This window comes from Tamandua tetradactyla, chromosome 2 (genome assembly GCF_023851605.1).
Source record: "Tamandua tetradactyla isolate mTamTet1 chromosome 2, mTamTet1.pri, whole genome shotgun sequence".
Lineage (NCBI taxonomy): Eukaryota > Metazoa > Chordata > Mammalia > Pilosa > Myrmecophagidae > Tamandua > Tamandua tetradactyla.
The window spans coordinates 36426184-36441752 of record NC_135328.1 but is presented as its reverse complement, the minus strand read 5'-3'; the positions used below and the strand labels follow the sequence as shown (position 1 = coordinate 36441752).

Sequence of the window (15569 nt, the reverse complement as noted above, 5' to 3'; positions counted from 1 at the left end):
CCTTGGTATGTTCCTCTGCGGAGAGAACCCTGCTTCACGTTGTATACCATTCCTGCCTCAAAACCCTACTTGTCTTTCAAAACCAATCTCAAGTTTCTTCTTCTTCAAGACCCCTTTCTTGGTGCTTGACAAACATCTGAGAGCTCTCCTTCTTCTGAAGGTCAATAGCATTCAGTGTTTTGCTTAGAGAGTTTATGAATTCTTTCTCCTAACTCAGCTCTTTGTCTAATGCTTGCTGCTAGCTTGTATGTCACTTGAGAGCTGGGACTATACATTATTCATGTTTGTAAATGCGCATGCTTAGAAACATTCTTTGCATATTGCTTCAGCTGAATTTATTTGAAATAGGTTGAGGAAAAAAGTAGAATTAAGAGATTGACATTTTGATATTACTAAGATAATGTCAAAAGCAATAGCCAGGACAGGAAGGATAAAGTCACAATCATTCTCCAGCATTTATTGAGCATCTGATATATACAAAGTGCTCAATAACTGGATAATTATCTCAATTCGTCATTCTGCTTCCACAGAAGCACAAAATAAAGATCTGGAAGGGACATGAGGGATCATCTAAGTTTAACTTCCATTTTATAATTAAAAAATACTAGGGTTCAGTGTGTCTAAATTATCTGCTCAAAGTTAGTTGGGGGTTCAATATAAACCTGAAAATATAAAGAATATTAATAATCAAGGCATACCAGATGTAAGACAATTATACTGATCTTGGAGCAATAATTGGTAACTATTATAAAACCACTGGAGTGGGGTTGAAGGAATGAGACAAAATGTTGAGGATGTTAAGAAAGTAGTAGGTGGACTCTCGTGTTAAGGATGGAGGAAGAAGTGGGGGGAGAGGAGGAAGAGGACAAAAAGGAGAAGGAGAAGAGGTGAAGGAGCAGCAGCAGCAGCTAACAGTTATGTGGCACTTACTCCATGAGTTATCGCTTTATGGACTTTGCATACATTGACCCTTTGATCCTCATCACAACTCTATGAAGTATGTAGTATTATTACAACCATTTTAGAAATGTCTTATTATCTCCAATTTGAAATAGAATCCCTGCATATTGCAATGGAAAAGGGCTTTAGGAAGCATTTAATTAAACTCTTTCATTGTACAGATAAGGAGACTAAAACAGTAACAGAAATAACGTTACTTGTATAGTACTCTGTCAACTCTATCAACTTTAAAATACGTTATCTGATTTTTATTTTGAGTCTCACCAGGTGAGAATATTGGGTACTAGATGTTCAAACCAGACAGCCTGCACAGCCACCTGGGATCTCGGCTGGACAGGTTTTATCCCCATTTTTTGCAGTTGAGGTAATAGGGACCCAGTGACTAGAGAACACAGGGCTCTGCTCTAATCTTAGTTTTGATGACATAAATAAACTTCACTATTAAAGAAAACAAAATGTGAAGGAACTATAACAATTATTTTTACCTTTAATATGGTGTCTAAATATTTCCCAAGAGAAAGCTAGGGGAAAAAAAAATTCTTACCTGTAGTCTCTATTACTGTTACAGCAATATAAAGATATTTGTCGTTTAAATCTTCGAGACCATGATATGGTAGTTCTTTAATTGCTGTTTCAGTGTCAAATGTGATTTCAGCGATTCCATTTATCAACTTTTTAAAACAGGGAAATGGAAAAGTTACTTCAGAGAAGAACTAGAGCTTACAGGGAAGTCAACAAAATCTGCTTGTATTAGCCTCTAGACTGAAGGCATATGTCAAAGTAATGGTTTATCGTCACCACCAGTAAAGTAGATAACTGAGTCCATAATTAAGCACAGAATGTTATTTTCTCTCTCTTTTTTTTTTTTTTGCAAAACGAAACAAAAATTTCTTTTCTGGAGTAACTTCTGTAAATTACAAAGACAAAATGCTAGACTACAGCATATAACTTTTCAATATTTAACCAGAATATTTGTAATAAATACACATACAAAAACAAGATAAAAGGCTACGCTTTGTTAAGCATTCTACAAAATGTCTCAAGAGTTTTTCTGCTCTGCAGCATTTGTGTTTGGGAATAGGTGAGAGGTTTGTTTCGTGTTGTCTTAAGTGACAAAAAAGTTCTTTTACATTTCTTTGGCATACTTTAAGTTGTTTATAATTAACAACTTAAAAGTAACATCAAGCTTTCGACCTATTTTGCTTTGCTGTTGTTGGACTTCATTCAATAAAGATTAACACATTCTCATTTGTTTTTATAGAATTCTAGGGGCGGAAGAATCTTGGCCATCATATGGTTCAACATTCTTTCGTTTTACAATAAGAAGACTTAAGCTCAGAACGGCTATGCGACTTACCCAAGCTTTCTTAGGAAGTAAGGGGCAGAGCTGACACTAGAACTGAAACCTCTTAAGCTCTCACTTCTCTCCCTTATTAATGCAGGATGTATCTGATATAATAAGCTGTTACTATTGCCAAGAACAGTGCAGACAGATCCTACTTAGAGGGGAAAACTTGTATTTCAGAAAATATATCTGTGAGCTTCTAGGGGTCTCTTTGAGAAACTGTGACTTAAGAAACTGAAAGCTTATGCTATAAAAAAATCTTTCAATTATGAATTATTATTGCAAATGGGCTTTGTCTTTATAATAGATTAGCTATTCTTTTGGTTATCATTAAAATTAAAATGTAAAAATTAAACAACTTATGGAACTTCAAATACTTAGGGAACTCAGGAATCCCTAAGAATATTTCCAGAGGTGTTGAAAAACACCACAATGACAGTAGAGATTTCTGCCCTAATAGTTAAAATATACCCTTATTGTTTAATACCAGTTTTGCTTGGCAAGTAAGAGTTCAATATTTAGAGTCCATACCTGTTCCTTGTTTAGTTTCTAAAGCTTTCTGAAAGGCAAATTTACAGCCTTTAAGAAAACTAAAGGAAACTTTCTTAAAAGAAAGAGCTCAAATGATACATGAGGATTTAACAAGATTCTGAGTCAATAGAGAGGTGCAGTGATGGGGGGAAATAGTACTTTATGTTTCCGTGTCCAAACTTACAAAGTTTAGATCAGGCTAAATCTTAATAGTCATTGGAATTTAGAGCTGGAAAGTATTAATGGTGAAAGTAGGAATCTGGCTAGGTAGGACTCAGAACACCTTCCCACTTTTTGCTATTTGTGGTGGTTGTCAGGCAGCCTTTTAGAATAAACACCAAAGATGGGCTTGCAATGCGACGGCTGTGTGAGGAAAGGGATGCATGTATCCTTCCTTTAAACAAACAGAATAACTACCTCAATCCTCTAATCATAATACTATAAAGCAATAGAAGACACCCTAGAGATCACCTGCTCTAGCTCTCTCTCTCATATTACAATGAAAAAGCTTGGGCTGAGCACCATGAAGTGTTTTGCCTGAGGTAACATGGTGATAAGCAGGTTTCTGTCTCCAAGGAATTAAAAATCTAGTTGGGGGTTCAAAATAAAGTACATGGAAAAAATTAGTCATATTAGCCAGACCAGAGAGAAATTAGATTTGTCTTGGAGGAATGAACAGTAACCTTTGGCGATGAGTGAGGCAGGCTTGAGGCTGCCACTGTGTATGAGTCCCATGATCTTTTCATACTGGTTGGCAGAGAGCTTCTTTCAAATCCCAGAGCCATTATCCATCTTTCTTTTCAGCGTATTACTGCCCTCAACTGCAAATGGGCTGGGTTTTATAATATTTAATTTGTAGTAATTACAAGTTTAAAAACATACAATGGGGAAAAGGATTTGGGATTAGTCATAGCATATTCTTTACTTATTAACTGATATTGTAAATCAGGTTATGCCTTTTTTAATTTAGATTTTTGTCTTATTCAGCTTTAAATCTCTATGTAGCACAGTGTATTGAATTTAAAAGGAATTTAATTTCTATCTTTCATAAATAAAACCATGTTTCGAAAAAGTATAGCCTAAACAATTAATAATGCAAGCTATATGAACATGTAACAGAGAGCAAAATGACATGACCCATATCATCTGTGGTATAATGTAAAAGATTCTGAACAGAGAAACAAGGACCAGGGCTCCAATCACAGCTCCAGCAATCATTAACCCTTAACCATGGACCGATAACTTCCCTCTGCCTCATTCATTCATTCACAGTATTTACAGAGCACCAACTATTTTCTAGGAACTGTGATAGCTCTGGGAATAGAATGGGAATGATTCGGACCCACACTGAGTTTAGTGTGGAGAATGACAGATAAGTAAATAAATGATTACAATTAAGCAGGGTCTCTCAAACTCGATAGTAATGACATTTTGGACAGGATAATTCTTTGTTGTGGGAAGTTGTTCCACGCATTGTAGGATGATTAGCAGATCCTGGCCTCTACTCACAAAGATGCCAGAAGCACCTCCACACTTAGTTGTAGCAACCACAAAAGCCTCTGGACATTGCAAAATGCCCCCATGGGAGAGAGGGGGCAAAATCATCTGTACCAGAGAACCACTGCAATAAAGTATGAAAAATGCTCTCATGAGAGAGGTTCAGTCTCTGTGCAAGTGCTTGCAGAGGCAGTTAGTTTAACATGGAGGAGTCCACGAGCCGTCCCAGGGAAAGGGGACCATGTTCAGGCTAAAGAATAAGAAGAAATTAATCAGGCAAGAAGGGGCAGGAGGGGACAAAGAAAGAACACTGCAAATCCTGTAGGCAAAGAGATGGTAAGTCTGAGAAACTGGAATGACGAAAACAAAGGGGAGGCAAGGGGAGAGTGGCATGAGATAGGCTGGCGAGGAAAGCTGATGTCAAAGGGAGTGGACTTTATCTTAAGGGCAATGGGAAACCAATGGAGAACTTTATGCTTCAACCTCCAAACCACATAAAATGAGGGATTGAAGCAGATGATTTTGAAATAATTTTCCATCTCTAGCTTTCACGATAAACATATATATATCTTCAAGTATATGAGTAAATACATCTTAACATCTTACCATTGTGGTTTGCATTGCTTTTGGCATCATTTCTTTTAGATTATCATTTAAGTTGTCTCTTATTCCAAAAGAGATAAAAACTTCAGCCTCAGTGACTACTTTGTTATAAAAATATCTGTCAAACAATAACACCATAAAATGTTTTGCTGACATGGTCACAACAAGATTCAGATAAACTGCAACAATTTGAAATTATATAGAGCATTTGATAGTCTTTGAAGTATCTTCCAGTCACTATTACATTTCATCCTCCTAAAGGCACAATAATAAAGCTATAGTATGGGTAGTTATTACTACATGCTAGATGAAAAACTGATCATGGGGAGATAAAAAAAAAAACTCAGGTTCAAGGCCCTTTCTACAGGTCACAATGATTCCAAGATGATTTTGATATGTGTAGGGAGCTTCTACCTATTTTCTTTGAAGTCCTTTAAAGGATCATCATATGTCCAAATGCACTGTCGTACAAGATAAGTTCTAGGTTAAGATTCCAACCACATTTTTTCTTTTTAGTTTAGAATTAAATCAATAATGAAGGAAATTTTCACACAGCAAATAATACTACAGCAAGTTAACTTCCCTTATTCATAGTTGAAACAAAGCCTGTGTCTCCATAAAAATAATTCAGTTTCTGTAATTCTCTGTCTATCGAACCTTTTATGCTGGTTTAGACTAATAGATAAATACTCTCTTGTCGGAAAGGAAATTTCATGACAGGCAGTATGGGACAGTGTTTGAAGGCATGGAATCTGGAATCAGGATGGCTGTGCAACTTATTAGCTGTGTGATTCTGGACAAATTACTTAACGTTTATGTATTCCATTTTTTCATTTGTTATATGGGAATAATAATAGTATCTACCCCGTAGAGTTGTCGTAAAGATGAAATGAGCTAATATACGCAGAGTGCTTAGAAAAGAATCTGATACGTAGAGCTATATAAAGTGGCTATTGTTAGTGAGAACTACATTATGTTGTCATTTTGTAATGTCCTAAGCTCTTGTGGTAGAATACTCGCACTACTAACTTCAGTTCTCCACCTCTCTCTGTATCTATGCTCTTTGCCACAGCTTGCAATGCAAAGGTTGTATGTGGGCAGGCGGGGGTGGGTGGGTGGGAGTCTATTTCTTCTGCCTTGTAACCTGCTCAGGATAAAAGAGTGGGGTGGAAATGATGGTGTGCTAGTCCCAAGCCTTGGCCTCAAGGGGATTTTCATACTTCCATTCTCTCTCTCTTTGAGCCTTGCTGCTCCTACAGGCTAGCCTGATGAAAGATAAGGCACACATATGGTCCCATCACCTTTGCAGTCCCAGCCAACTACCAGCCAAATGACAGCCAGCTGCCAGACATGTGAGTGGGGCCATCTTAGACCACCCAGCCCCCAGGTGACCTGTCAACTCAATGCCAATGTATAGACAAGCCATGCTAATGTCAACCTGGTCCAGATCAGCAGAACTTCCCAGCTGACTCATAAAGGGCTGTGATTTTAAGGCATCGGATTTTTTTTTTGAGTAAGTTATCTAGTTTATTTAAAAAGGATTAATGAGAGTAGAAAGTTAAGGGAAAAGACATTAAATTTTGAGGTAATTAGTTATGTAGCATTAATTGACTGGTACATGTAAATGACAAGAAGTAAAGTCTTCCTGTCTCAGTCCCAAAATCTGAAATCATGCTGATTCTTAAGCATATCGCTCTGAGTTTAAAGCTTTAGGATTCTTTGCTGGTGAATAATCAGCATACAAAATCAGAATCAACAAATAAACTACAGACATGATGTCAGTGAGTCCCAAGGTCATGGAAGATATTGCTAATAAATCATAGATCTCACCTTGGGTAGCAATCAACAACCAGAGTTGGCACTCAATTTAGCTAGACAATAAAAAATAATAACTTTTCTTACCTGGCTTTTATGGTAATTTCAAAATTCTTAAAGTTTTTATAACCAATGAAATTATTTTCTGGTTCTATTGAGACAGAGAAATGTGGCAACACTGAAAATAAAAATAAAGGAACAATGTTACCATTTAAATTAGAGCAGCTTTTAAAGAATAGCAGCCAATTATACTTTCTGGCATAGTTGGACAAGCTGTTAATAGCAATACAACATCTTCCTTATCAATTTCGCTGTCATCATCAACAACAACATCTCTGGGAAGTCTTCCCACTCCAGCAAACTGAGGTTTGTATACCAGTATACCAGCCTCTGTATACCAGTAGTATTTTGCTTATACTTTTTTAAAAACTTTTTTATTAATTAAAAAAATTAACAAACAAAACATTTAGATATCATTCCATTCTACATATACAATCAGTAATTCTTAATATCATCACATAGTTGCATATTCATCATTTCTTAGTACATTTGCATCGATTTAGAAAAAGAAATAAAAAGACAACAGAAAAAGAAATAAAATGATAATAGAGAAAAAAAAGACTATACATACTATACCCCTTACCCCTCGCTTTCATTTACCACTATTTCAAACTGAATTTATTTTAACATTTGTTCCCCCTATTGTTTATTTTTATTTCATATGTTCTACTCTTCTGTTGATACAGTAGCTAAAAGGAGCATCAGACATAAGTTTTCACATTCACAGAGTCTCATTGTGAAAGCTATATCATTGTTCAATCATCATCAAGAAACATGGCTACTGGAACACAGCACTACATTTTCAGGCAATTCCCTCCAGCCTCTCCACTACATCTTGAACAACAAGGTGATATCTACCTAATGCGTAAAAATAACCTCCAAGATAACCTCTCGACTCTGTTTGGAATCTCTCAGCCAATGACACTTTGTCTCATTTTATTCCTCCCCTTTTGGTCGAGAAGGTTCTCTCAGTCTCTTGATGTTAATTCTCAGCTCATTCTAGGGTTTTTCTCAGTTCTTTGATGCTGAGTCTCAGCTCATTCCAGGATCTTTGTCCCACGTTGCCAGGAAGGTCCACACCCCTGGGAGTCATGTCCCACGCAGAGAAGGGGAAGGTGGTGAGACTGCTCATCGTGTTGGCTGGAGAGAGGGGCCACATCTGAGCAACAAAAGCGGCTCTCTTGGGGGTGACTCTTAGGCCTAAATTTTAAGTAGACTTGACCTATCCTTTGTGGGGTTAAGTTTCATGTGAACAAACCCCAAGACCGGGGTCTCTGCCTATAGCTTTGGTTGTCCACACTGCTTGTGAGAATATCAAGAATTCAACTTGGGGAAGTTGAATTTCTCCCCACTCTCCATTCCCCGAAGGGGGCTTGCAAATACTTCTCCAGTCACTGATCAAATCATTCTGGGATTCATTGAGGGATCACTCTGGACAAACCAACAAAATCTCATGTGCTAACTGAGATTCCAAGGACTTATGACATTCAGTCAAACTACCTACATGAGTTATATTAGGAAATGCTCTAGTCAAAATATAAATTTTGTAACAAATAAACATTTTTTGCTTTAGTCTCACACATAAGGTGACATTTTAAAGTATTAATTATCATCTATTTTCAGCACCCTGCAATAATGACATTCCTTTGTTCTTTCTCATGCCAAAACATTTTTAAAATTTGTACATTGTACATTTCACTATTATTATACATTCTAGGCATTCCTAGATTATACCATCTCGATCTTTAACAGCTATCTTTCTTTCTGATTTCATTTATGTCCCCATCCCTCCTCCCTCTATCATTCTCACATGCAGCTTCATTCAGTGTTTTAACATAATTACATTACAGTTAGGTAGCATTGTGCTGTCCATTTCTGAGTTTTTGTATCCAGTCCTGTTGCACAGTCTGTATCCCTTCAGCTCCAATTACCCACTATCTTACCCTATTTCTATCTCCTGATGGTCTCTGTTACCAACAACATATTCCAAGTTTATTCACTAATGTTGGTTCATATCAGTGAGACCATACAGTATTTGTCCTTTAGTTTTTGGCTAGTCTCACTCAGCATAATGTTCTCAAGGTCCATCCATGTTGTTACATACTTCATAAGTTTATTCTGTCTTAGAGCTGCATAATATTCCATCGTATGTATATACCACGGTTTGTTTAGCCACTCATTTGTTGATGGACATTTTGGCTGTTTCCATCTCCTTGCAATTGTAAATAATGCTGCTATAAACATTGGTGTGCAAATGTCCGTTTGTGTCTTTGCCCTTAAGTCCTTTGAGTAGATACCTAGCAGTGGTATTGCTGGGTCATATGGGAATTCTATATTCAGCTTTTTGAGGAACCGCCAAACTGCTTTCCACAGTGGTTGCACCATTTGACATTCCCACCAACAGTGGATAAGTGTGCCTCTTTCTCCACGTCCTCTCCAGCACTTGTCATTTTTTGTTTTGTTGATAATGGCCATTCTGGTGGGTGTGAGATGATATCTCATTGTGGTTTTGATTTGCATTTCTCTAATGGCCAGGGACATTGAGCATCTCTTCATGTGCCTTTTGGCCATTTGTATTTCCTCTTCTGAGAAGTGTCTGTTCAAGTCTTTTTCCCATTTTGTAATTGGATTGGCTGTCTTTTTGTTGTTGAGCTGAACAATCTCTTTATAAATTCTGGATACTAGACCTTTATCTGATATGTCGTTTCCAAATATTGTCTCCCATTGTGTAGGCTGTCTTTCTACTTTCTTGATGAAGTTCTTTGATGCACAAAAGTGTTTAATTTTGAGGAGCTCCCATTTATTTCTTTCTTCAGTGCTCTTGCTTTAGGTGTAAGGACCATAAAACTGCCTCCAATTATAAGATTCATAAGATATCTCCCTACATTTTCCTCTAAATGTTTTATGGTCTTAGACCTAATGTTTAGATCTTTGATCCATTTTGAGTTAACTTTTGTATAGGGTGTGAGATACGGGTCCTCTTTCATTCTTTTCCATATAGATATCCAGTTCTCTAGGCACCATTTATTGAAGAGACTGTTCTGTCCCAAATGAGTTGGCTTGACTGCCTTATCAAAGATCAAATGTCCATAGATGAGAGGGTCTATATCTGAGCACTCTATTCGATTCCATTGGTCAATATATCTATCTTTATGCCAATACCATGCTGTTTTGACCACTGTGGCTTCATAATATGCCTTAAAGTCAGGCAGCGTGAGACCTCCAACTTCGTTTTTTTCCCTCAAGATACTTTTAGCAATTTGGGGCACCCTGCCCTTCCAGATAAATTTGCTTATTGGTTTTTCTATTTCTGAAAAGTAAGTTGTTGGCATTTTGATTGGTATTGCGTTGAATCAGTAAATCAATTTAGGTAGAATTGACATCTTAACTATATTTAGTCTTCCAATCCATGAACATGGTATGCCCTTCCATCTATTTAGGTCTTCTGTGATTTCTTTTAGCAGTTTCTTGTAGTTTTCTTTGTATAGGTCTTTTGTCTCTTTAGTTAAGTTTATTCCTAAGTATTTTATTCTTTTAGTTGCAATTGTAAATGGAATTCATCTCTTGATTTCCCCCTCAGCTTGTTCATTGCTAGTGTATAGAAACACTACAGATTTTTGAATGTTGATCTTGTAACCTGCCACTTTGCTGTACTCGTTTATTAGCTCTAGTAGTTTTGCTGTGGATTTTTCAGGGTTTTCGACATATAGTATCATATCATCTGCAAACAGTGATAGTTTTACTTCTTCCTTTCCAATTTTGATGCCTTGTATTTTGTTTTCTTGCCTAATTGCTCTGGCTAGAACTTCCAACACGATGTTGAATAACAGTGGTGATAGTGGTATGAGGGTGATGTTGGCTTCATAGAATGAATTAGGTAGCTTTCCCTCCACTTCAATTTTTTTGAAGAGTTTGAGCAGGGTTGGTACTAATTCTTTCTAGAATGTTTGGTAGAATTCACATGTGAATTCTTCCTGATCTTAGGGGGAAAGTTTTCAATTTTTCCCCATTGAGGATGATATTAGCTGTGGGTTTTTCATATATTCCCTTTATCATTTTAAGGAAGTTCCCTTGTATTCCTATCCTTTGAAGTGTTTTCAACAGGAAAGGATGTTGAATTTTGTCAAATGCCTTCTCTGCATCAATTGAGATAATCATGTGATTTTTTCTGCTTTGATTTGTTGATATGGTGTATTACATTAATTGATTTTCTTATGTTGAACCATCCTTGCATACCTGGGATGAATCCTACTTGGTCATGATGTATAATTCTTTTAATGTGTTGCTGGATTTGATTTGCTAGAATTTTGTTGAGGATTTTTGCATCTATATTCATTAGAGAGATTGGTCTGTAGTTTTCTTTTTTTGTAATATCTTTGCCTGGTTTTGGTATGAGGGTGATGTTGGCTTCATAGAATAAATTAGGTAGCTTTCCCTCCACTTCAATTTTTTTGAAGAGTTTGAGCAGGGTTGGTACTAATTCTTTCTAGAATGTTTGGTAGAATTCACATGTGAAGCCGTCTGGTCCTGGACTTTTCTTTTTGGGAAGCTTTTTAATGACTGATTCAATTTCTTTACTTGTGATTGGTTTGTTGAGGTCATCTATTTCTTCTTGAGTCAACGTTGGTTGTTCATGCCTTTCTAGGAAGTTGTCCATTTCATCTACATTGTTATATTTATTAGCATAAAGTTGTTCATAGTATCCTGTTATTACCTCCTTTATTTCTGTGAGTTCAGTGGTTATGTCTCCTCTTCCATTTCTGATCTTATTTATTTGCATCCTTTCTCTTCTTCTTTTTGTCAGTCTTGCTAAGGGCCCATCAATCTTATTGATTTTCTCATAGAACCAACTTCTGGTCTTATTGATTTTCTCTATTGTTTTCATGTTCTCAATTTCATTTATTTCTGCTCTAATCTTTGTTATTTCTTTCCTTTTGCTTGCTTTGGGGTTAGTTTGCTGTTCTTTCTCCAGTTCTTCCAAGTGGACAGTTAATTCCCGAATTTTTACCCTTTCTTCTTTTTTGATATAGGCATTTAGGGCAATAAATTTCCCTCTTAGCACTGCCTTTGCTGCGTCCCATAAGTTTTGATATGTTGTGTTTTCATTTTCATTCACCTCGAGATATTTACTGAATTCTCTTGTAATTTCTTCCTTGACCCACTGGTTGTTTAAGAGTGTGTTGTTGAGCCTCCACGTATTTGTGAATTTTCTGGCACTCTGCCTATTATTGATTTCCAACTTCATTCCTTTATGATCTGAGAAAGTGTTGTGTATGATTTCAGTCTTTTTAAATTTGTTGAGACTTGCTTTATGACCCAGTATATGGTCTATCTTTGAGAATGATCCATGAGCACTTGAGAAAAAGGTGTATCCTGCTGTTGTGGGGTGTTATGTCCTATAAATGTCTGTTAAGTCTAGCTCATTTATTGTAATATTCAAATTCTCTTTCTTTATTGATCCTCTGTCTAGATGTTCTGTCCATTGATGAGAGTGGGGAATTGAAGTCTCCAACTATTATGGTAGATGTGTCTATTTCCCTTTTCAGTATTTGCAGTGTATGGCTCACGTATTTTGGGGCATTCTGGTTCGGTGCATAAATATTTATGATTGTTATGTCTTATTGTTGAATTGTTCCTTTTATTAGTAGATAGTATCCTTCTTTGTCTCTTTTAACTGTTTTACATTTGAAGTCTAATTTGTTGGATATTAGTATAGCTACTCCTGCTCTTTTCTAGTTGTTATTTGCATGGAATATCTTTTCCCAACCTTTCACTTTCAACCTATGTTTATCTTTGGGTCTAAGATCTGTTTCCTGTAGACAGCATATAGAAGGATCCTGTTTTTTAATCCATTCCGCCAGTCTATGTCTTTTGATTGGGGAGTTCAGTCCATTAACACTTAGTGTTATTACTGTTTGGGTAATACTTTCCTCTACCATTTTGTGTTTTGTATTTTATATGTCATATCTAATTTCCTTCTTTCTACACTCTTCTCCACACCTCTCTCTTCTGTTTTTTTGTATCTGTCTCTAGTGCTCCCTTTAGTATTTCTTGCAGAGCTGGTCTCTTGGTCACAAATTCTCTCAGTGACTTTTTGTCTGAAAATGTTTTAATTTCTCCCTCATTTTTGAAGGACAATTTTGCTGGATATAGAATTCTTGGTTGGCAGTTTTTGTCTTTTAGTAATTTAAATATATCATCCCACTGTCTTCTTGCCTCCATGGTTTGTGCTGAGAAATCTACACATAGTCTTATTGGGTTTCCCTTGTATGTGATAGATTGCTTTTCTCTTGCTGCTTTCAAGATCCTCTCTTTCTCTTTGACCTCTGACATTCTGACTAGTAAGTGTCTTGGGGAACACCTATTTGTGTCTAATCTCTTTGGGGTGCGCTGCACTTCTTGGATCTGTAATTTTAGGTCTTTCATAAGAGTTGGGAAATTTTCAGTGATAATTTCTTCCATTAGTTTTTCTCCTCCTTTTCCCTTCTCTTCTCCTTCTGGGATACCCACAACACGTATATTTGTGTGCTTCATATTATCATTCAATTCCCTGAGTCCCTGCTCATATTTTTCCATTCTTTTCCCTATAGTTTCTGTTTCTTTTTGGATTTCAGATGTTCCAGCCTCCAGTTCACTAAACCTAACCTCTGTCTCTTTAAATCTACCATTGTAGGTTTCCATTGTTTTTTTCATCTCTTCTACTGTATCTTTCATTCCCATAAGTTCTGTGATTTGTTTTTTCAGACTTTACATTTCTTCTTTTTGTTCATTCCTTGCCTTCTTCATGTCCTCCCTCAATTCATTGATTTGGTTTTTGATGAGGTTTTCCATTTCTGTTCGTATATTCTGAATTAGTTGTTTCAGCTCCTGTATCTCATTTGAACTATTGGTTTGTTCCTTTGACTGGGCCATATCTTCAATTTTCCTGGTGTGACTTGTTATTTTTTGCTGGCATCTAGACATTTAATTGCCTTAATTAGTTTATTCTGGAGATTGCTTTCACTTATCTTATCTAGGGTTTTCTTGCTAGGTGAGTTTGTTGTCTATCTGTTCTTTGACCTTCAGTTCAGCTTTTTCTGGGCCTCTAGCTTAATTTTTGTTTAACAGAGGGTAATTTTTCAGTTCTTGTTTTCTTGTTTCTTTTTCTGCTTGTAAGGTGCCTTTTCGCTCTCCACCCTTAGGAGAGTCTACATAGGTATTACAGACTCCAGCTGGGTTTTCCGGGACTAAACTGGCCTCCTATCAGGAGGAAGGAGTCACCTGCGTCAGTTTTCCCTGAGGTTGAGACCCAGCAGGTTGAAAGACTTTCCTGTGAAGTCTCTGGGCTCTGTTTTTCTTATCCTGCCCAGTATGTGGTGCTTGTCTGTCTGCGGGTCCCACCAGCAAAAGATGTTGTGGCTCCTTTAACTTTGGAAGGCTCTCCCTGCTGGGGGCGTGGTGGAGACAGAGGAGAGGTTGTAGGGTGGTTAATGGCTTCAAATTGCCAAGCCCTGGGGTCTGAATTCCTTGAGAGAGGGATTTCACCTAAGTTGGGCTTCACCCCTCTCCTGGGGAAGGCACACGTGGGAGGTAGCCCTGAAAGCAGTCTGTTTCTGCCTATTCCTGGGGCCGCTGTAGCCTGTGTAATCCCGCCAATGAATCCAGAGGCAGCCAAGCCTCCGTAGAAACAGCCACAAAAACCTGTTTCATCCCCTTTCCTCTTTTTTCGGTTAGCCCAATAAACGACCTCCGCCTTGACCAGTTTCGCCTGAGCTGGGGGCCTATTTTTAGTAATCAGAATTTGTTTATTAATGCCACAGTTGGTGTTTGGTTGGACTCAGTCCCTGCTACTGTTAGAGTCTCTTTTTCCCTCTGGGAAGCCGCCTGTGGGGGAGCGGCGCTGGGCGCCGCGGCTTGGGGAGCTCACTGTTCCGGAGACTCGCAGCTGGTCCAGCTGGTCCAGACTGGGGTACGCTGTGTGTCTGGTCACTATCATGGCTCCAGGAGCTGTTCTGTACTGTTTCTGGTTATTTAGTAGTTGTCCTGGGGGACGAACTAAAACGCGCATATTGCTAAGCCGCCATCTTGGCCCCTCCTCCCTATTTTGCTTATACTTTGATGACAGTATTTATTATAGCCAGGATTTTATATTACTCATTCTTTTTAGACAAATTATTATTTTCTCCCCTGGAGTATGGGCTCCTTGAAAACTATAGCAAAAAAGACTACTGTTTGCCTATCTTTGTATATCTCCCTCTCACCCTTCTCATATGTCTTAAGTATTGTTTGTGCTCAGCAAACTTTTATTGAATAAAAATGAAAATAGAAAAGGAAAGTTCTTGCTTATTTATATTTCCCTTTTTTGTCTAGTTCATCCAGTGCCCAAAATGCCAGCATCAAACTCTGACTTTAGTGAGGAAGAGAGTGTTTATAGTTCACTATAAGAAAGAACGTTTTAAAAAGTAAAAATTTGGGCAAAAAAAAGAGGAAATTCTAGATTTTTTCTATCTCTTTAGTATTTTGATTGCCCAAGACAAAGCAATTTAATTTATCCAAATGTCACTGTCTTCTCTTTAAAGTAACTCAGTGTAGTGGGGTTTATGGATTCTAATTCTGTTAACCTGCATAACAGTTAATTAAAAAATAGGTGTCGAGGTGAATCTGATATTGTGGAGAAGACTGATACATAAGAGTAGATGAGACAGTTGGCTTCAGATATGTGGTTCATGTGTGATCTAGATGATGAAGGCTGAGGTAATAGAGCAAAGAAATCTGCTAC

At 37.3% G+C, this 15569-nt stretch overlaps 1 protein-coding gene across 1 annotated transcript in view; it reads right to left on the bottom strand.

Annotated features, from left to right (window-relative positions):
• C5 (complement C5) overlaps window positions 1-15569 on the bottom strand; it is a 115577-nt gene that overhangs the window by 81402 nt on the left and 18606 nt on the right. The window contains exons 7-9 of the mRNA XM_077143278.1: window positions 6839-6929; window positions 4940-5054; window positions 1505-1631 (exon numbers count right to left, since the gene is read on the bottom strand). Coding sequence (XP_076999393.1) covers window positions 1505-1631; window positions 4940-5054; window positions 6839-6929 — 333 coding nt within the window. The remainder of the gene's footprint in view (window positions 1-1504; window positions 1632-4939; window positions 5055-6838; window positions 6930-15569) is intronic.